This window comes from Thunnus maccoyii, chromosome 2 (assembly GCF_910596095.1).
Source record: "Thunnus maccoyii chromosome 2, fThuMac1.1, whole genome shotgun sequence".
Classification (NCBI taxonomy): domain Eukaryota; kingdom Metazoa; phylum Chordata; class Actinopteri; order Scombriformes; family Scombridae; genus Thunnus; species Thunnus maccoyii.
In genome coordinates this window covers 1897833-1920596 of record NC_056534.1, presented here as the reverse complement: position 1 = coordinate 1920596, position 22764 = coordinate 1897833, and the positions used below count along the sequence as shown (strand labels likewise).

Below are 22764 nucleotides of genomic sequence, written 5' to 3'. Positions count from 1 at the left end.
TGAAAGGCTAATTGCGGACTTCTTGTTGGATTTAGGTCAGGGGTGTCAGTGTATAATTTGTAGATCTTGATGAGACGAATAATTGAGTTTTTCTTTGATCTCTCTATGACATTCCTATGGGCTGTGGCTGCCATTTTAGTTACATAGGTGGCGCTAGAGAGCACATTTTGGCACTTTGGGGGTTAATTTTTACATTTTATCAAATTTTTTACCAGACCCGATGTGTGTCCCAAATTTGGTGAGTTTTTGGGCATGTTTAGTGGGTCAAATTTAGGGTTTAAATGGCATAATAATAAAGAAAGAAAGAAGCAAACACACGAAAAAAATAGGGTCCTCAGCCTTAGGCGAGGACTACTGTTTTACACTAGTCCTCTGCCTTTTGGGTTCGGTCCCTAAATAAACAAACCCCCCAACTGGTGTTGGTTTCATAAGTGTTCACATCCCTAAACTAACACTTGTTGAAGCAGCTCTTGATTTTATTACAGCACTCTGTCTTTTTGGGTAAGAGTCTGTCAGCTTGGCACATTTCTTTATTGTTTTGCTTGTTTCTGGATGTTGTGTCCTTGTTTTACCTGAAAGGTGATTAAAATCTAATTTACTATAAGTATTATTTGCTGCCTGTGTTTTGACCTGCCTGCCTTGCCCCTCTGGATATTTGATGTTTGTCTCTTACATTTAGATTTGTTCAGTTTATACTTTGTGTTTGCATGTGCTCATCATGAAAGTGTTTTAAGTTTTAATCAATTTAATGGCAGTTCAACTAAATAAAAGAAATCATATCTTCTTTCTAGTGGTGTCAGATTTGGTTTTATGTTGTTTTTAGATATTTGTCTCCATCCTGACATGATGCAGTTTCTCTGTGTTGTTTTAAAGTGTTGCAGCAGTCTGTGTATCAGGTGAAGTAACAGGATGTGGTCATTGGAGAGATGAGATGACTTTGACTTTAACATGTCAAAGTCACGTTCACATATTATGGCTGAAGCAACAATACATGTTGGTCTATTTTTTAACAGTCATGTTCTTTCTCTCTCAGATGAGGAAATGTGAAGGTTTATTTCCTGTTTGAGGTCTTCATCACTCTTCCTGTTGTGTCTCTCAGCTCTGCTCACCGGCTCATAAAGATTCCACAGATTCAGTTCTCTCAGTCTGCAGGAGAATCTACGATCAACAAGACTTCAGTTGTTGTTTCTCTGTGAGTATTAAAAACATTTCTTTCTCTTTACTGTTTTAGAGAGTGGTCGACCTTATTCAAGCTAACCAACCTATCTGACATGTCGTGGTGGAGTCTTGAGTCCTTTAGTATTAATGTCATTAACTCTGCTGAGACACCAGAAAGAAAGTTATCAGCTCTCTGTGGCCTCTTCACACCTTGATTTCACATGTGAATCATTATTTTCTGCAATACATTTGATTGTTTTTTAATAGCAAAAATACAAACAGAAATACAAAATGATTGATTGACAGGATGAGAATTTTCTGCAGGGTGAGACATGTCTGTCTTGCTCACACTTGTGTCATCAAAATTATGCAAGTTTTGGGCCCATTCACTTGTATTTCAATTAGTAAATTGAAAACTATTGATGAGTTTGTGTGTAAAACAAATTATTTTCCTAATTTTCATCAAGTCTATTTTTAGAAAAGGAAAGACTTTTAACCCACATGACCAGGTCAAAGTTTGATTACATGTGTACTGTCAGGTGTGTAGAGACAATAAGTAACTGCAGCTGGACACAGAAAAATACTCATATATTTGAATGGAGAGTGTGAGCGAACCCACACCTTTTTGAACATTTACTGCTTCCGCATAGTTTTAGATACAAACTTCATTTGAACTTTAAATGAGTCACGAGACTTTGACCTACAAATCTTGAATTTACATGTTTTTTCTATCTTTTATTGTTTTTGAGATATTAGAGTGTGAGTTTTAAAGTCTTTTCTTGCTCCTCCTGTGATTTTATAATGAGTGTGTACTGCGGAATGTTTCATAGCACTGAGGGAGTGACATCACCGGGAGCAGTTGGAGAGGAGGATTTTAGAGTACACTTTTTGTGAAATATCTTCATAAATCCCATGACTTAAAAATCATATTTTAGTAGGCAATTTTGTTGCGATTCCATTGATACAGGTTTGAAAGTGGTCAGACTTATAGTTTAGACGTCAGAAGCATCTGTTTGCACAAAGTCCATGCCCTTAGATTGCCTCCCCATTGGTTTACATTGTGAGGTGTGATATGGCACTGCAACTTTCAGGGCTTATAAAATCCAAACCGTTTGAGTTATTACAAAGTTTTTAACAACTTTTTTTCAGCACAGTGTCATAAGTCATGTATTAAAGTTTGAAGCCGATACCGTTAACGCCCTCGGAGGAGATAGCATTTGTTCAGGGTCCAAAATCGAAGCAAAGTCTTACATTGAAAGGCTAATTGCGGACTTCTTGTTGGATTTAGGTCAGGGGTGTCAGTGTATAATTTGTAGATCTTGATGAGACGAATAATTGAGTTTTTCTTTGATCTCTCTATGACATTCCTATGGGCTGTGGCTGCCATTTTAGTTACATAGGTGGCGCTAGAGAGCACATTTTGGCACTTTGGGGGTTAATTTTTACATTTTATCAAATTTTTTACCAGACCCGATGTGTGTCCCAAATTTGGTGAGTTTTTGGGCATGTTTAGTGGGTCAAATTTAGGGTTTAAATGGCATAATAATAAAGAAAGAAAGAAGCAAACACACGAAAAAAATAGGGTCCTCAGCCTTAGGCGAGGACTACTGTTTTACACTAGTCCTCTGCCTTTTGGGTTCGGTCCCTAAATAAACAAACCCCCCAACTGGTGTTGGTTTCATAAGTGTTCACATCCCTAAACTAACACTTGTTGAAGCAGCTCTTGATTTTATTACAGCACTCTGTCTTTTTGGGTAAGAGTCTGTCAGCTTGGCACATTTCTTTATTGTTTTGCTTGTTTCTGGATGTTGTGTCCTTGTTTTACCTGAAAGGTGATTAAAATCTAATTTACTATAAGTATTATTTGCTGCCTGTGTTTTGACCTGCCTGCCTTGCCCCTCTGGATATTTGATGTTTGTCTCTTACATTTAGATTTGTTCAGTTTATACTTTGTGTTTGCATGTGCTCATCATGAAAGTGTTTTAAGTTTTAATCAATTTAATGGCAGTTCAACTAAATAAAAGAAATCATATCTTCTTTCTAGTGGTGTCAGATTTGGTTTTATGTTGTTTTTAGATATTTGTCTCCATCCTGACATGATGCAGTTTCTCTGTGTTGTTTTAAAGTGTTGCAGCAGTCTGTGTATCAGGTGAAGTAACAGGATGTGGTCATTGGAGAGATGAGATGACTTTGACTTTAACATGTCAAAGTCACGTTCACATATTATGGCTGAAGCAACAATACATGTTGGTCTATTTTTTAACAGTCATGTTCTTTCTCTCTCAGATGAGGAAATGTGAAGGTTTATTTCCTGTTTGAGGTCTTCATCACTCTTCCTGTTGTGTCTCTCAGCTCTGCTCACCGGCTCATAAAGATTCCACAGATTCAGTTCTCTCAGTCTGCAGGAGAATCTACGATCAACAAGACTTCAGTTGTTGTTTCTCTGTGAGTATTAAAAACATTTCTTTCTCTTTACTGTTTTAGAGAGTGGTCGACCTTATTCAAGCTAACCAACCTATCTGACATGTCGTGGTGGAGTCTTGAGTCCTTTAGTATTAATGTCATTAACTCTGCTGAGACACCAGAAAGAAAGTTATCAGCTCTCTGTGGCCTCTTCACACCTTGATTTCACATGTGAATCATTATTTTCTGCAATACATTTGATTGTTTTTTAATAGCAAAAATACAAACAGAAATACAAAATGATTGATTGACAGGATGAGAATTTTCTGCAGGGTGAGACATGTCTGTCTTGCTCACACTTGTGTCATCAAAATTATGCAAGTTTTGGGCCCATTCACTTGTATTTCAATTAGTAAATTGAAAACTATTGATGAGTTTGTGTGTAAAACAAATTATTTTCCTAATTTTCATCAAGTCTATTTTTAGAAAAGGAAAGACTTTTAACCCACATGACCAGGTCAAAGTTTGATTACATGTGTACTGTCAGGTGTGTAGAGACAATAAGTAACTGCAGCTGGACACAGAAAAATACTCATATATTTGAATGGAGAGTGTGAGCGAACCCACACCTTTTTGAACATTTACTGCTTCCACATAGTTTTAGATACAAACTTCATTTGAACTTTAAATGAGTCACGAGACTTTGACCTACAAATCTTGAATTTACATGTTTTTTCTATCTTTTATTGTTTTTGAGATATTAGAGTGTGAGTTTTAAAGTCTTTTCTTGCTCCTCCTGTGATTTTATAATGAGTGTGTACTGCGGAATGTTTCACAGCACTGAGGGAGTGACATCACCAGGAGCAGTTGGAGAGGAGGATTTTAGAGTACGCTTTTTGTGAAATATCTTCATAAATCCCATGACTTTGGCCAAATCTTACATTAAAAATCATATTTTTTTGTAGGAAAATTTGTCACGAATCCATTGATACAGGTTTGAAAGTGGTCAGACTTATAGTTTAGACATCAGAAGCCTCTGTTTGACACAAAGTTCATGCCCATAGATTGCCTCCCCATTGGTTTACATTGTAATGTATGATGTGGCACTGCAACTTTCAGGGCTTACTAGATCTAAACCGTTCGAGTTGTTACAAAGTTTTTAATAACTTTTGTTCAGCACAGTGTCATAAGTCATGTATCAAAGTTTGAAGCCAATACCATTAACGCCCTAGGAGGAGATAGCGTTTATTCAAGGTCCAAAATTGGCACAAAGTCGTACTTTGATGAGCACACTGCGGACTTCCTGTTGGATTTAGGTCAGGGGTGTCAGCATGTGATTTGTAGGTCTTGATGAGACAAATAATTGAGTTTTGGTTCGATCTCTCTACGACAGCCATTTTAGATACATAGGTGGCGCTCTCGAGCACATTTTGGCACTTTAGGGGTTAATTTTGACATTTTATCAATTTTTTACCAGACCTGATGTACGTGCCAAATTTGGTGAGTTTTTGAGCATGTTTAGGGTTGAAGTGGTGTATTAATAAAGAAAGAATAATAAGAAATAAACAAACAGGGTCTTCGCCCTTTGGGCTCAGGCCCTAACAAACAAACAAACAAACAAACACATGAAAAACAATAGGGTCCTCACTACTGTTTAACAGTAGTCCTCTGCCTTTTGGGCTTGGTCCCTAATTAGTTTTTGATTGAAGGCAGAGGTTGATAACAAGTCGGCAGTTAGCAGAATCCAAAGCAGGCAGGATCAGAGACTTAAACACAGTGATCATGGCTGTGGACTAGTGTTTGTGGAAATGGAAAGTCCTTCATGTTGAAAATATTCTGTGATTTTAACAGGAATAAACAAAGACAGAGGAGGATCGGTTGAACACTCTGAGGTGCAGATCGCAAGCTTAACAGGAAGCCAGCAGCACCAGCTCAATGCAACAAGCTGCCAAACCAGAAGTTTCACGTGATGTCTGTACTGGAACCAGAATGACGGCCCTGAAGTTCTGTCTGGTGTTTCCGGTGTCTCTGACCATCATCTGCTGTGAGGCTCAATTTAATTCAATAGCAAGACATTTGACATGTGTTGCCAAAGCACAAATTAGGATAACAAATAACAATGTTAAGGAATGAGTGACAATAGATAATGAAATAAATAAATGAAAAATGATATACATATATATATTATATAATTAAGTCAGTATTGGTAGAGCTTCAATGTGACAATGCAAGAAAAAAACAATGCAGGTGTTCTAATTATAATCTAATTATAATAATATAAAGATGTTAATATTAAGGATAATACAAGGCAGCAATTATTCAATAAATAACAACATAAAGAAACAAAAGGAGATGGCGGTGGTAAGTAGAATATGTTAATTAGAAGTATATTTATAAATGTCTATGTCCTTGTACTTGTTGTGGCAGGAGGTGACATATTTAGCAACACTGCACATTCTTCTTTTCCTCCAGAATCAGGGCTTATTTCTCCCTTTCTGTCAGACTTTGGAAGTTGGGGCAACTTTTTGTCAAATTTTGGAAATAATTCCTCCCTAATATTTCTGTAGTTTTGGTTTTCTGATAGAAAGTGTAATTCTGTCTCTACAGCTCCTTCATAACAATGAAAGCAGAGTCTGTCCTCTCTGGACAGCCAGGTCTGCCTGTGTCTGACCTTCTCTATTGCCAGACTATGATCACTCAGTCTGAACATTGTCAACGTCTTTCTCAGGTTATTATCAGTTACTGTGGTTAGATCGTCTGCCACAGTATACTGTCTGTTTAGAGCCAAATATGTTACTAATTTGTTAGCATGTAATATCATTCCAATAAGTGATGTCTGTTTCTTTTTCTTTGGTTTTTCTTTGGTTAAAGACACTTCACTGAACCAACACTTCACTGTGGCTGAGGTCCAGCAGTATGCAGTGGATGTGACTCTTGATCCTGATACAGCACATCCTAAACTCATCCTGTCTGATGATGGAAAACAAGTAAATCATGGTGATGTGAAGAAGAATCTTCCAGACAACCCAGAGAGATTTTCGTTTTGTGCTAATGTTTTAGGAAAGCAGAGTTTCTCTTCAGGCAGATTTTACTTTGAGGTTCAAGTTAAAGGGAAGACTGACTGGGATTTAGGAGTGGCCAGAGAGTCGATCAACAGGAAGGGAGACATCATACTGAGCCCTCGGAAAGGTTACTGGACTATAGCGTTGAGAAATGGAAATGAGTACAGTGCTTGTAATGACCCTCCAGTTCGTCTCTCTCTGAAGTCTCAGCCTCAGAAGGTGGGGGTGTTTGTGGATTATGAGGAGGGTCTGGTCTCCTTTTATGACGTAGATGCTGCAGCTCTTATCTACTCCTTTACTGGCTGCTCCTTCACTGAGAAACTCTACCCATACTTCAGTCCCCGCCCTAATTATGGTGGTAAAAACTCCGCCCCTCTGATCATCTGTCCTGTCAATCAGCAATTTATTAAGCAGTGAAGCATTACCAATAATGTCCAGTATATACTTGTGAATTCAATCTGTACATTTGAGTCCACCGTGTAAATAAACACCAGAAAAAGTATTTATACTGCAATACTGACACAGCAGTCAATACTTACATGGCAATGGATTAGAGACATAAAAACACATCAAACAACGATGAATTGATACATTTTTAAAAGATTCACTGTCATTCATATTATAAATTATACATATTCAGTGGTAATATACAATATAAACCTGATTTAATCAGGATATAATTAATGTGGTCATTCCTTTATGATTTATTATATCATTTGTTTTTTATGTATGTTGGATTTTTACCTTTTATTTGTCTTTTTACTGCTTCAACATCCTCCCAATATTCATTCATTAATCTCTTCAGTGGTGATGGATCCATCATGAGAAACACACGTGAAGAGAAACTCTGTTCAAACCAACAGAGCTTTAAGATCTAGTGAACATCCCAAAGTTTACAAAGATACCAAATCTGTATCAAGTCTGAATTTTAGGGAAATGTATCTACAGTGACGTAAAATATATAAAAATTTATTTCATTAGATGTAATGATGCAGCCATAACAGTCATGATGTCCTGAGGTTGAATATTTCACTGTGTGTCATTTAGCTTCAAGGTTAGAACATAAACAGAAAGAGTAGAGTATGTGTCTCTGTTATAAAGGATGGAGTTATTAAAGTGAAAATAGATGTTTACTGGTATCTGTTATACTCAGTGATGTAGTGATAAGTTAATATTACTGTTAGAATGTAAATTACTGGTCTATGGATGCAATTGTACTGATATACAATTATTTTAGTGTCTTTAAGTTTTAAGTTTGGTTTGTAAGTTACTTGGCTGTGGGTATAATTCTATTGATCTCTATCAATATTAATAGTGATAGTGACTTTTTTCACCTTTAATTATGATAACAGACACATTTTAATAACATACAGAAGCTGAGTCATTAAACCATTTTACAGCTGAACAGGGTCAGTATCAGTAAACAACCATGTTCCTTCACAACAAATGAATACAGATATTTATTTGGTAAATGAGAGAGAATGGTCTACTCAAGTGAAATTAACATATTTTATTTGAAGTATACTAACATGCTGATGTATTAATACATGTCTATATCATGTAGAAATTATTGATAATCCAACAATTCAAACTGTATTAAACTTTTAAAAAGAAGTGTCTTGTTGTGTGTTTTTTGCTCAGTCTTGTCTTTAGATCCAGCCTCTTGATTGGTTATCCACCTTGGTTGTCTGAGCTGCAGGAGGATGCAGCAACACTCTGAGAAAGACATCTGGATGTTTGTTTCTTAACATGAAAGAAGAAAGAAACTATTGACTCAAGTAATGAAGCAACATCACATCTCAGCTGACTTCTTTTCTGACTGTAAAATGATCTTTAAATATTGTTTTGTATCAGCTGTCAAATAGCAGCTCTTTATGCTAAAAACACCTGAAAATGAACACATGCAAACACATAGAAGGAGTTTTTACAATGTTCATGTAGAAATATTTCTCCTTCTAATGTTGTCTGGAAAAAATATGGGTCACATCAATAAACACAATTATATTCTACATACTTAATAATCAGTCATCATATCCTGTAAACATTCATAAAATGTTTATTTACACTAAATTAGTTTATAGACTACATCAATGTGATTTCTACTGATCATTATCCAAATCATCATCATATCATGTGACACATTACTGGACATTCCCATTTCACCACTAAACACACAAACACAACCTGTAATGTTATACTTATAGTTATTACTGAATAGGTTTTTTTCCTAATCATATTTTTTTCTACTTCTTCTTACTTGAGATTAGAAATTAGCTCATGCACACGTTTGTGCTGCTAATACTAATTTAAATCAATCAAACACGCGATGCAGTACATGGCTGCTAATAATAACATTTTCTATGTCTTTTCAAACACTTTTTGGGAAACAGTCTGATTCTGTCGGTTCTCTCATTATTTTATTTAAAAAAAAAATGATTCAGTTGTATTGAATTGCAATTGATTAACTGTTTTTAAAATCTACATTGATTATAATATTTATAAAATTTCAAAGTCTACTATTTTATTTTATTCTCTCATTATTTTATTTTTGATGTTTCATGTAAAGCACTTTGGACGGCTGGTCTGTGTTTAAATACATTAATTACCAGATAACATTAATTATAAAAAGGTTTTCTGACAAGTTCATGACAGGTTGTTTTAAACATGTGACTTAGTCCAGCATTGAGTCCTCAACTTCATTCCTTAAAGACAGAAAATGTTGATGTATGTCAGAGACTAAAACAGATGCTGAAGTGAATAAAAAGACATTTTGTGGTGAATGAAACTACTCTGCTATACAGTATCACTGCAGTTAAATCATGTGCAGAAGAAGAAACTGTTTGTGGAAGTGTTTTATTCTGCTATCAGTGTCTTCCTCTCAAATTTATTTATTTATTTGTTTATTTATTTGTCAGAGACAATGCAAAACACATTGTAACAGGTTTGACACAGATGTGTTGCATATAGGATATGTCTTTGTTTAAACTTTTCTAATTAAAAATGGTGATAACATATCATCACATCATTACCAAAAGTATATTAGTTAAATTGAGGACATCATAAATAGTGACATTCTCATAAATGTGACATGAACATACAAAAATTACAATATTTACACCACATTACAATCATTTTACATGTGTTGCATAAGTGTATGTGTGCACATGTTTATATTCCCTAATTCATGGCAATATATCAAGCTCTGATCTAGAACACAGGAGAGAGCAGTTGGTTGGTGTTTTTGAAACTTTGTTTTTGAGTTTGTTTCAGATTTGCTGTTTGAGTTTTGTCAGGCTTCGTTGGAGCAGAGCACTTCCTGGTTTCACTCTCAGAGTTTCAACTGGTGGGTCAGCTGACGCAGGTCACATCCTCTATTGTTGCCTTGCTGTGAAAATCTGATGGGTTCAGCTGTGATACTTCCTGGTACTTAAACACACAAGCTGTGATATAGCATCAGCTCTCACTGTGTTAAGACCGACTTGGGTGAAGACCTCTGTGAGTCCACTGATCAAGGACACCGCCTGGTTATTCCTTTTCTACTATCTATTCACGTAGCCTCACTCACCATGTGCTACAAAGACATCCCTGTCATCCAAGGCTTTCCAAAAAATCACATCTGTCACAGACAATGCAACCCTGAGAACGTCCATTCACTCAGAAAAGCCTCCTCTACTCACTCCTCCTTAACTCTTGGCCTATGGAATTGCCAATTGGCTGTACACAAAACAGAATTTATCCAAGTGTTTACTAATCTGTCAGACATTTAGGGACTAGTCACTTGTGGTTGTCATTTACCTCCCACCAGGATGTCAACTGGGAAACTTTGTAGTCGAACTAGACATGTTACTCTCAGCCATTCCTGATGATGACAACCACTGATTGTCAATATCCATACTGACAAAACCCAAGCAGCTGACTTCCTGTCACTTCTGTCCCACACACAAAGCAGGTAATACTCTCTGACTATCACCCCCCCTACATCTGTCTGACCACATGTTTATTCAATTCACAATCTCCTTTACTAGAACATCCTCATCAGTATAAGTCACTGAGGTTTGCACAAGTTGTATGTGTTTCCCCCCTGTGTCCAGCAGAGGTCAGCAAAGTTCTTGTGATCACCTATAGCTCTCTGCATGGTCAGACACCTGCCTACATTAGAGATCTACTGTAGCCCTGTGTCACCAGCAGGTCTCTACAGTCTTCTGATCAGGGTTTGCTGGTTGTTCCTAAAACGAGGATTAAAACTAAAGGAGACTGTGGCTCCTAAATGTCGGAGCTCGCTCCCATTAGATTTAAGATCTGTGGAGACTGTGGACGCCTTTAAAAAGCAGCTCAAGACCCATTTGTTCAGACTTGCCTTTTTTCAGATTTCTATTCATTCTGGGGGTTTTTTTTAATTGTGTTTTATGTCTGTATGTTTATGATTTATTTCCTCTGTGAAGCACTTTGTGACATCTCTGCTCTTGAAAAGTGCCATATAAAGAAAGAAAGAAACACTGCTGAAAAAGAAGGTAAAAGAAGTAAAATGTCTCCCTAAAATTAAACTCATTGTGTGCCAGATGTTTGTGACTATGATCAAACTATGTCTAAACCTGAAGGAGGAAACAAAACCTCACAAGATGCAGTAAGAAGTGGAGCAACACTGCAAAGAGGAAGCTTCAACATCACATACCTCTAATTAAACTGAAAGTTTCATAAACACAGAGGAGCTGCAGTCGACACGTCTCTTTATCTGTCTGAATAAAAATTAAACCGAGTTCTTCAGTTCTTCCTCAACAAGTGACTCAAACACTGGTGAGTACAGCTGATACTATTTACTGTGTTTCAACAACCAGAATTAACACAAAACTTACAGTTCTTCTAAGACAGGAAGTTACACTTTTCATTTTAAACTCACAATTGACAAATAAACATAGGCTAAGTCAGGCCCATTGCTAGAGGAAATGTATTATAATGACATTTGACTTTGGACACATTTCTTTTAAGGCTAAAATATATTCATTATTCATCAAGAACAATATCTCCATTATATTCAGACACTGATGAAGAGAATTGAGGCATAAATTGATAAATTAGTGTGTAGTTCTTGTTGTGAGGGGCTGCTGCACCTGTTGGATCATTAATAATATTATTATTAGGCTAACATCATCTCAGACCTGGTGCTGACATGATGAAGTGGAGGTGAATGGAGTGGAGGAGGTTCGCAATGATTCGCACTGAAATGAAAGTTGACAGCAACAGAGAGAAGAACAGATTTAAAGTTTGACAGCTAAGACATGAGATTGTGGTGGAATCTAACTGGATAAACTAAGTTGAATAGAGTTAAGGCCTCTAATCAGCTGATACAAGAGCAGGAGAAGCGGAGGAGAGAGAGGGGGGAATAACATGAATGAATGAATGAATAATAGCTTGATTGAATTTAGGCTAAACTTCATTAAAATGTCTCTCTAAGGATTAAACTCATTCTGTGCCAGATAGATGTGACTTTAATCATGTCAAAACCTGAAGGAGGAAACAAAACCTCACAAACAAGCTGCAGTAAGAGGTGGAGCAACGCTGCAAAGAGGAAGCTTCAACGGCACATTCCTCAAAATGAAACTGAAAGTTTGTCAGAAACACAGAGGAGACGCAGTCGACATAATTGTTTCTGTTGTTCTGTGTGTATATTTAGGCTACTGTGTTTCAACAACCAGCATTACCACAAAACTCACAGTTTTTCTCAAACAGGAAGTTACACTTTTCATTTCAAACTCACAATTGTCAAAAAAATATAAGTCAGACCTATCGCCAGAGCAAATTTATTATAACGTCAGCTATCAGAAGGTGGCTATCAGAAATAATTAATAATTATATTAAAGTTTAACGTCACCTCTAGGTCTGAGCCTAACTCTGCATAATTCTGAAAAATGCTAAAAAGTGGGCAAGGGGCTGAGAGGGGGGCTGGGAGAGGCAGGAGGGTAGGAGTTGCTCAGTGACATATAATAACAATAATGAAAGGGAGACAAACAGCGCAACGACACTTAAACAAGCCAGAAGTCAGAGCTGAAAGTCACAAAAATAATAGAAATCCTCCTCGCACTTCACCCTGCAGCTCTTCAGCTCTCTGGCTGTCTGTTCCTGCGGTTATCAGCTGGTAAAAAATCTTGCTTTAAAATATTAAATCTCGGAGTTACATTAACTGGACCTGTTACTGAACGTGCCCGACTGCAGCTGGCATGCTCAGCTGACAGACAGGACCGAGATTCAGTGGAGCTCCAGTAATGGGAACTATGAGCTCTTTAAGATATGATGGTGTCTGACCATTAAGGGCTTTGTAGGTGAAGAGAAGTATTTTAAATTCTGTTCTGGATTTTACAGGAAGCCAATGCAGTGAAGCTAAAATGGGAGAAATCAGATCTCTTTTTCTAGTTTTAGTCAGAACACATGCAGCTGCATTCTAGACCAGTTGGAGAGTCTTTAGAGACTTGTTAGGGCAGCCTGATAATAAGGAATTGCAATAATCCAGCCTAGAAGTAACAAATGTGTGGAGATAGTTTTTCTGCATCTTTTTGGGACAGGATGTGCCTGATTTTTGTGATATTATGTAAGTGAAGAGTAGCTATATCATTAGATAATGTGTTTCTAAGGTGTTTAGGGCCAAACACAAGGCATGCTTGGAGTTTGTTTAACTGATTGGTTTCATCTGGCTTCATTGATAAATATAATTGGGTATCATCTGCATAACAATGAAAATTTATGGAGTGTTTCCTAATAATATTACCTAAAGGAAGCATATATAAGGTGAATAGAATTGGTCCAAGTACAGAACCTTGTGGAACTCTGTGTCTATCTTTTGCCTTCACGGAGGATTCATCATTAACATGTACAAACTGAAATCGATCTGATAAATAGGATTTAAACCAGCTTAATGCAGTTCCTTTAATGCCAATTAAATGTTCCAGTCTCTGTAATAAGATGTGATGGTCCATGGTGTCAAATGGCACTAAGATCTAACAGGACAAGTAAAGAGACAAATCCTTTGTCCGATGCAGTTAGGAGGTCATTTGTGACATTCACCAGTGCTGTCTCTGTGCTATGATGCCTCTAAATCCTGACTGAAAATCATCAAATAAACTATTGTTATGTAGAAAGTCACATAACTGATTAGAGACTGCTTTCTCAAGGATCTTAGAGAGAAATGGAAGGTTAGATATAGGTCTATAATTGGCTAAAATGCATGAATCAAGATTAGACTTTTTAAGAAGAGGTTTAATTACAGCTACTTTAAAGGACTGTGGTACTTAAGCAGCCTAGTTGGGATGGGGTCTAAGAGACAGGTTGATGGTTTAGATGAACAAATCGAAGTTGAAGTTAGCTCAGGAGAGTCAACTGCAGAAAAACAAGTCTAAATATATGTCAGGATTTACTGCTGTTTCTAAGGTGCCTGTGTTTGGGGAGAAAATGGTGCCTGTTGAGGGCAGGAGGTGGTTAATTTTGTCTCTATTAGTTAGAATTTTATCATTAAAGAAGCTCATAAAGTCGTTATTACTGAGAGCTATAGGAATACATGGATCAATAGAGTTATGACTCTTTGTTTGAAAAGGAACCTAGGGCAGTTTTTATTCTCCTCTATTAATGATGAGTAAGAGGCGGCTCTGGTATGACAGAGGGCCTTCCTATATGTTTTAAGACTATTCTGCCAGACTAACAGAATTCTTCTAGTTTGGTGGAACACCAAATCCTTTCAAATTTAGTGATGTTTGCTTTAATTTGCAGAAGTTATACAACAGAGCTAACCTCTTATGTTTTATCTTCTTATTTAAAGGGGCAATAGAGTTCAGTGTCAGTTGCAATGAGCCTGTAGCACTATCAACAAGATTATCAATTTGGGGACTTAGGTTAGCATAAGAGTCCTCTGTAGTATTGATACATGGCATTGAATTCAGTTAGAAAGGAGTCGCTTCCTCAAATTTAGCTACAGCACTATCAGAGAGACATCTAGTCAAGACATTTTGTCTAATGATGTGTAGTCCAGTAATAAAAATTCAAAAGTTATAAAGTAATGGTCTGATAAAATAGGATTTTTTAGAAGTTACAATCTGCAATGTTTTTGTGGTAAGGGTCTAAGGTGTATGTATGTACTCTGAATCAGAATCAGCTTTATTTTCCAAATATGTTTATGCATACAAGGACTCTGATTCCAGTTTCTAGTGGCTCTCAGTGTACTTACACACTAAAATATTCAGGAAGATACACATGAACAACAGGTCAAACAAAGATAATTGAATATATCACTGTTATGTACAAGCACATGGGTGAAAAAATAGATACAAACATATAGAAACAACTAATGGACAACAACATACAATGTCAATATACATGTAAACTGTTTTTGTAAATTAAACAAACCCCCCAACTTGTGTTGGTTGCATAAGTGTTCACACCCCTAAACTAACACTTGTTGAAGCAGCTCTTGATTTTATTACAGCACTCTGTCTTTTTGGGTAAGAGTCTGTCAGCTTGGCACACTTCTTTATTGTTTTGCTTGTTTCTGGATGTTGTGTCCTTGTTTTACCTGAAAGGTGATTAAAATCTAATTTACTATCAGTATTATTTGCTGCCTGTGTTTTGACCTGCCTGCCTCACCCCTCTGGATGTTTGATGTTTGTCTCTTACATTTAGATTTGTTCAGTTTATACTCTGTGTTTGCATGTGCTCATCATGAAAGTGTTTTAAGTTTTAATCAGTTTAGCGGCAGTTCAACTAAATAAAAGAAATCATATCTTCTTTCTGGTGGTATCAGATTTGGTTGATGTTGTTTTAAGATATTTGTCTCCATCCTGATATGATGCAGTTTCTCTGTGCTTTTTTAATATGTTGCAACAGTCTGTGTGTCAGTTGCAGTAACAGGATGTGTTCATTGGACAGATGAGATTTCCTGGGTGTAGTGACACAACATACTGATCTACTTTTAAACAATCACATCATTTCTCTCTTGCATGAGGAAATGTGAAGGTTTAGTTCCTGTTTGTCACTCTTCATGTTGTGTCTCTCAGCTCTGCTCACTGGCTCATAAAGACTCCACAGATTCAGTTCTCTCAGTCTGTAGGAGAATCTACCATTAACAAGAGTTCAGTCAGGAAAAAGTCAGCTGTTGTTTCTCTGTGAGTATTGAATACATTTCTGTCTCTTCACTGTTTTAGAGAGTGATTTACCTCATTCAAGCTAACCAACCTATCTGACATGTCAGATTGTCATACTGTGTGTTATCTTCCATTTATTATTCATCACACATTCATCAAACAATCTGACAAACTTCCTCAAACTTATATCATACAGTATGCCGGGGTTGAATGTCCCACATAGGTTTCTCCCACCTGCCCATGTCATGTGACTTGGGGGGACACCACAGCTGTTACCTCCCATGAGGGGGATGGAGAGGAAGAGAGGAGATCTTGGGTGGGTGTGGGAGTTGAATGCAGCTCATTTTTGTAGGATACAGCAGAAAGGTCTATATACATACAGTACATTATATACAAACTTTGTATGAAGTTTGGTGTTATTACCATTTATTTTACAATAATTATAGGTCTTATATGTATAATTCAGTAGTGGGGATGACCTAGAGTGAGGGTGACAGTTTAGTGATAAAGTGCTGTAGAAAAATAAAATCAACACTAAAATTTGTAGCTCTGTACTGCAGTTTTTCCTTTATTAGGGCCCGAACACCTAGCGGTTCGCTCACACTCTCCATTCAAATATATGAGTATTTTTCTGTGTCCAGCTGCAGTTACTTATTGTCTCTACACACCTGACAGTACACATGTCAATCAAACTTTGACCAGGTCATGTGGGTCAAAAGTCTTTACTTTTCTAAAAAGAAATTCTCATCCTCACACCGTTGAGATTTGATGTTTCGCCATGACAGAGGAAGTTGCTATAACTTTATTGTAAATGCTCCAGTCTGCACCAAACTTTACATGTTTGATAAGAGTCCCAGCCTGAACACGTCTACATGACAATATTATAATATCCATCAGTGATGCAAACTGGCTGAATAGCGCCCCCTACGAAATTTCAGTAAAGCAGCCCCAGCAGCAGGCAAAACAGTGAACAAAGGAAATGATGTTTATCTCCTTCTTGCCCTGTCTCAAAAAACAGCCTGTGCCTGAAGACATCTACATGCCCGTGACAGAAGCCCTTCGATTGCGCCGCAGCCTGACGTGCGCGGAGTCGCAAAGACCCATTCATCGCTGCTTGCACCTTTAATTCTCATTGTACTTACATCTTGCAGCACAGATACAATGCAATACATATGCTACATTTATGATTTTCCAATGTTTCTGGTAGGTGATGTTTGGACTCAAGAGCAAGACTCAGCAACAAGGCAAATAAAAAGTTTAAAAAGTTTTTGATTGAAGGCAGAGGTTGGGAACAAGTCAGCAGTCAGCAGAATCCAAAAGGGAAGCAGGCAGGATCAGAGACTTAAACACAATGACCATGGGGGCGAAAATCTGGCTGTGGACTAGTGTTTGTTGAAATGGCAAGTCCTTCATGTTGAAAATATTCTGTGATTTTAACAGGGATAAATGAAGACGAAGGAGGACCTGTTGAACACTCTGGAGGATTTGAAAGATGAGGAATTCAAGAAATTCAAATGGTTTTTGGAGCAGCGTGATATCCTGGAAGACCATCAAGCCATCAAAGCATCCCGGCTGGAGAAGGCAGAGAGACGGGACACTGTGGATCTGATGGTGCAGACCTACCAACTTCCTGGAGCTGCGAAGGTGACCAAGAAGCTTTTAAAGAAGATCAACAGGAATGATCTGCTGCAGAGTTTATCAGACAGCAGCTCAGGACCAGAAGGTCAGTCACAGGAAGAGAGAAACTGCAACAATCTTATGCAAACAAGATATTAACTTGTTCACACAAGATGCCATCTGTCACATCCAGACTGTGGAGGTCAGACAGCATGTTACGTTCATGTTATTTATTTGTTTTAATACTGAAGAACTTCCACATTCACCCTCCACAAGCACCTCTGAAAATTGTTATAACATTATACACAACCTGATATTTATTGATCTATTTGTTAAGCCTGACATTCTGTTACACAACTAAACCAGCCATGAACATAAACACACAGATTGAGCTGTCTTTCTTTAAACCAGAAGAGTTTTCTTTCCTTCCTCTGTACAAAAACATCCATGTTATCTACATCCAAGGTTCAGGTCCTATTCATTTTACATGTGACAGTTTTTTATTCTTGGTCATTTTGGTTTTCTGTTCATTACTTTTATGTCTCAATTTTTTAAAAAGGACTTTCTCTCTCAGTTTGAGTGGTCATTTATTATTTTAAAACTCACTGGAGATAAAAAAAAAATAGTTTGTTGTGCACAATAAACCTCTGGAGCTGTTCTGTAAGACTGACTAGACATGTGTCTGCATACTCTGCTCTGTTTTAGACCACAAGACACATGAGTTTGTTCCTCTGAAAGAAGAATATGAAGGAAAGAAGGCAGAGCTGGGGAAGACAGAGGCTGAAATTCAGCAGATGATCCAGAAGAGACGACTGAAGATTCAACAGATCAAACACTCAGTCGACCTCAGTAAGGAAGATGCAGACAGAGAGATAGCAGAAGGTGTTCAGGTCTTCATCGCTCTGAAGGAGTCTGTTGAGAGAAGCCTAAATGAGCTCATTGAGACGATTGAAGAGAAGCAAACAACGACAGAGAAACAGGCTGAAGACTTCATCAAAGAGCTGGAACAGGAAATCTCTGAGCTGATGAAGAGAAGCTCTGAGGTGAAGCAGTTCTCACACTCTGAAGACCACCTCCACCTCCTCCAAAACTTCCCGTCCCTGAAAGCTGCTCCACCCACCAAAGACTGGACAAAGGTCAGCGTTCGTCCATCATATGAGGGGACTGTGACTCAGCTGGAGAAGCTCAGTAAAGAGATGAAGAAGCTGCTCGCTCAGGCTGAACTGAAGAGGGTCCAGCAGTATGCAGTGGATGTGACTCTTGATCCTGATACAGCAAATCCCTGGCTCATCCTGTCTGATGATGGGAAACAAGTAAATTACGGTGACGTGTGGAAGAATCTACCAGACAACCCAGAGAGATTTAGGTGTTATGCTGATGTTTTAGGAAAGCAGAGTTTCTCTTCAGGCAGATTTTACTTTGAGGTTCAGGTTAAAGGGAAGACTGACTGGGATTTAGGAGTGGCCAGAGAGTCCATCAACAGGAAGGGAAAAATCACACTGAGACCTCAGGATGGTTACTGGACTATAGTGTTGAAAAATGGAAATGAGTACAAAGCTGGTAATGACCCTCCAGTCTGTCTCTCTCTGAAGTCTCAGCTTCAGAAGGTGGGGGTGTTTGTGGATTATGAGGAGGGTCTGGTCTCCTTTTATGACGTAGATGCTGCAGCTCATATCTACTCCTTTACTGGCTGCTCCTTCACTGAGAAACTCTACCCATTCTTCAGTCCCTGTTCTAATGATGGTGGTAAAAACTCCGCCCCTCTGATCATCTGTCATGTCAATCAAACTGCCTGATCTATTTTTTAATGATCAGCAACTTATGAAGCAGTTTCAACAATTCATAAACTTAATCAGTTAATCTTTGCATTTCACACCCACTATGTAAATATATAGAGGAAGTATTCTTACTACAGTTAAAGATCTACATATTCAGTGTTAATGTACCATATGAACTTGATTTAATCAGGATATGATTAATATGATTCCTTCCTTCCATTCCTTTATGATTTATTATAGCATTGTTTTATGTTGTGATTTTTTCTGTTTTTACCCTTTACTTGTCTCTTTTTACTGCTTCAATTTCCCCAAATGATTCATTAAACTCTACATCCTTGATTATGGAAATGAATCTACAGTGATGTAAAATATATCAAGATTTTTGTTCGTTAGATGTAATGATGCAGCCATAACAGTCATGATGTCCTGAGGTTGAATATTTCACTGTGTGTCATTTAGCTTCAAGGTTAGAACATGAACAGAAAGAGTAGAGTATGTGTCTCTGTTATAAAGGATGGAGTTATTAAAGTGAAAATAGATGTTTACTGGTATCTGTTATACTCAGTGATGTAGTGATAAGTTAATATTACTGTTAGTATGTAAATCACTGGTCTATGGATGCAATTGTACTGATATACAATTATTTTAGTGTCCAAGATTTACTGACTTGGTTTGTAAGTTACTTGGCTGTGGGTATAATTCTATTGATCTCTATCAATATTAATAGTGATAGTGACTTTTTTCACCTTTAATTATGATAACAGACACATTTTAATAACATACAGAAGCTGAGTCATTAAACCATTTTACAGCTGAACAGGGTCAGTATCAGTAAACAACCATGTTCCTTCACAACAAATGAATACAGATATTTATTTGGTAAATGAGAGAGAATGGTCTACTCAAGTGAAATTAACATATTTCATTTGAAATATATTAACAAGCTGATGTAGTGATACATTTCTTTATCATGTAGAAATTGCTGATAACCCAACAATTCAAGCTGTATTAAACTTTTAAAAAGAAGCGTCTTGTTGTGTGTTTTTTGCTCAGTCTTGTCTTTAGATCCAGCCTCTTGATTGGTTATCCACCTTGGTTGTCTGAGTGTTGTCTCTGAGAAAGACATCTGGATGTTTGTTTCTTAACATGAAAGAAGAAAGAAACTATTGACTCAAGTAATGAAGCAACATCACATCTCAGCAGACTTCTTTTCTGACTGTAAAATAATCTTTAAATATCGTTTTCTGTCAGCTGTCAAATAGCAGCTCTTTACGCTAAAAACACCTGAAAATGAACACATCCTGTTGGTGAAATAATATTCAGCTCCAGCCTGTTTTCATATCATTCTATAATATTAATTTTATTTTTATTATTTTTATTTTTATTTGCTAGAGTTGAAATGTTGTAAGAAATATTTGTAAAATCCTGTGAGAGTTTAGAGTTGTTGCTAACTCAAAAATATGATTTCATTAAATTGAATTGTAATTGATCAACTTGTTTTTAAATCTGTATTGATTATATTCTTTCACATTTTCTACTATTTTACTTTTGATGTTTTTGTGTTTTGATTCTCATTATTTTACTTTTGATGTTTCATGTAAAGCACTTTGAATGGCTGGTCTGTGTTTAAATACATTAATTACCAGATAACATTGGTTTAAAAGGTTTTTTAACAAGTTCATGACAGGTTGTTTTAAACAAGTAACTTAGTCCAGCATTGAGTCCTCAACTTCATTCCTTGAAGACAGAAAATGTTGATGTATGTCAGAGACTAAAACAGATGCTGTAAAGTGAATGAAAAGACATTTTGAGGTGAATGAAACTACTCTGCTATACAGTATCACTGCAGTTAAATCATGTGCAGAAGAAGAAACTGTTTGGGGAGGTGTTTTATTTTATTATCAGAGTCTTCCTCTTAAAGTCACTGAGGTTTGTACAAGTTGTATGTGTTTCCCCGCCTGTGTCCAGCAGAGGTCAGTATAACAGCACACATCAGAGAGGACAGTTTGTTAAAGGCAGAGACAGACTGCACACACCTCTCAACTTCCTCATCTGATTCATTATGAAAAGGTTGAAACATTACAGGACAAACAGTGAGCTGAACTTTGGACTGACAGCAAGAGTTTTTCAGAGCTGCAGAGGACCTGATCTGTTTTTGTGAAAACTGTTCTGTGAGCTGCAATAAACTAACACTGCAGAAAAAAGAAGATAACAGAAGTTAAATGTTTCCCTGTTGATTAAACTCATTTGTGCCAGAGTTATGTAACTATAATCATGTCCAAACCTGAAGGAGGAAACAAAACCTGCCAAACCAGCTGCAGTAAGAGGTGGAGCAACACTGCAAAGAGAAGCTTCAACATCACCTTCGTCAAAATGAAACTTAAAGTTAGTCAGAAACACAGAGGAGCTGCAGTCGACACAACTGTTTCTGTCGAAGGGAAAAAAAACTGAATTTTTCAGTTCTTACTCAACAACTGATTCAAACACTGGTGAGTACAGCTGATAATGTGTGTGTGTGTATATATATATATATATATATATATATATATATATATATATATATATATATATATATATATATATATATATATATATATATATATATATATATATATATATATATAATATAACACAAAATGTATAGTTCTTCTCAAATAGGAAGTTACACTTTTTATTTTAAACTCACAGTTGTCAAACAAACAGTCAGAGGAAATTTATTTTAACATCATCTGACTTTGGGCACCTTTATTTTAAAGCTGAAATATATTCACTATTCATTTAGAACAATATCTCCATTATATTCCAACAACACTGATGAAGAAAATTGAGGCATACATTGGTTCATTAGTTCTTGTTGTGAGGGGCTGTTGCACCTATTGGATCATTATCTTATTGCAATTTTACATTTTTTTCAAATTTATTTTCTTGTTCAACTGTCCATTTTCCAATAATTATTGCTGATATGATTATTAGGCTAACTATCCATCAAACGTCTCGCTGAAAACAAAAAATTCAGATTGAATTCTTGAACTAGAACAGAGCTTGTTTCTCTTTTCAAAGCAGAAAACAAATTATTCAATCTACCATACTGTCCACACTGGATTATGGAGATATCCTGTACGCTGCTGCTGCTGCCACTGAAAACTCTAGATGTTTCCTACCACAGTGTCATTAGGTTCATTACAGCAGACAGTTATCGCACTCATCACTGTGAGTTATATGAAAAGGTCAGAGGTCATAACCAGCAGATCCGTGTCTTCAGTCATAGGGCCTTGGTATAAACTGCAGAGTTATTTAACATCTTTAGTTGAGCTCAGAGCTGATAACCATGACACCAGATCACAGTGCAGGTTGACTTTAAAAGTCCCTCATACAAACTCTGAACTGGAGCAGACTGGTTTCCACTAACACCTCACTACTAGAAGGAACTGCAACACCGCTTAAAGTTATGACCATTTGTTCTTCTGAGGGACTTAAAGATCTCCATGAAATTTCCTGAATAAACAATGCTTGATTAAAAAAAAACATTAACAAAGAATGCAGTGTGACTGGTTGGACCCCAGGAAGACTAGCAACCGTGTCAGCAAAAGCTAATATGGATCCTCTTAACAATAAACAATAAAC

General features: G+C 36.9%; 2 protein-coding genes across 2 annotated transcripts; both read left to right on the top strand.

The window, feature by feature from the left end:
* Window positions 1-3496: 3496 nt before the first annotated feature.
* Window positions 3497-7173, top strand: LOC121887967 (E3 ubiquitin-protein ligase TRIM21-like). Its single transcript, XM_042399159.1, has 3 exons — window positions 3497-3603; window positions 5413-5605; window positions 6433-7173. Exons 2-3 carry the CDS (start codon window positions 5497-5499, stop codon window positions 7038-7040), a joined length of 717 nt encoding a protein of 238 aa, XP_042255093.1. The 5' UTR covers window positions 3497-3603; window positions 5413-5496; the 3' UTR covers window positions 7041-7173.
* A 4159-nt stretch (window positions 7174-11332) lies between these two features.
* On the top strand, window positions 11333-20130 carry LOC121883426 (E3 ubiquitin-protein ligase TRIM21-like). The gene is made up of 3 exons (XM_042391681.1): window positions 11333-11417; window positions 17186-17453; window positions 18125-20130. Exons 2-3 carry the CDS (start codon window positions 17192-17194, stop codon window positions 19156-19158), a joined length of 1296 nt encoding a protein of 431 aa, XP_042247615.1. The 5' UTR covers window positions 11333-11417; window positions 17186-17191; the 3' UTR covers window positions 19159-20130.
* The last annotated feature ends 2634 nt before the right edge of the window (window positions 20131-22764 follow it).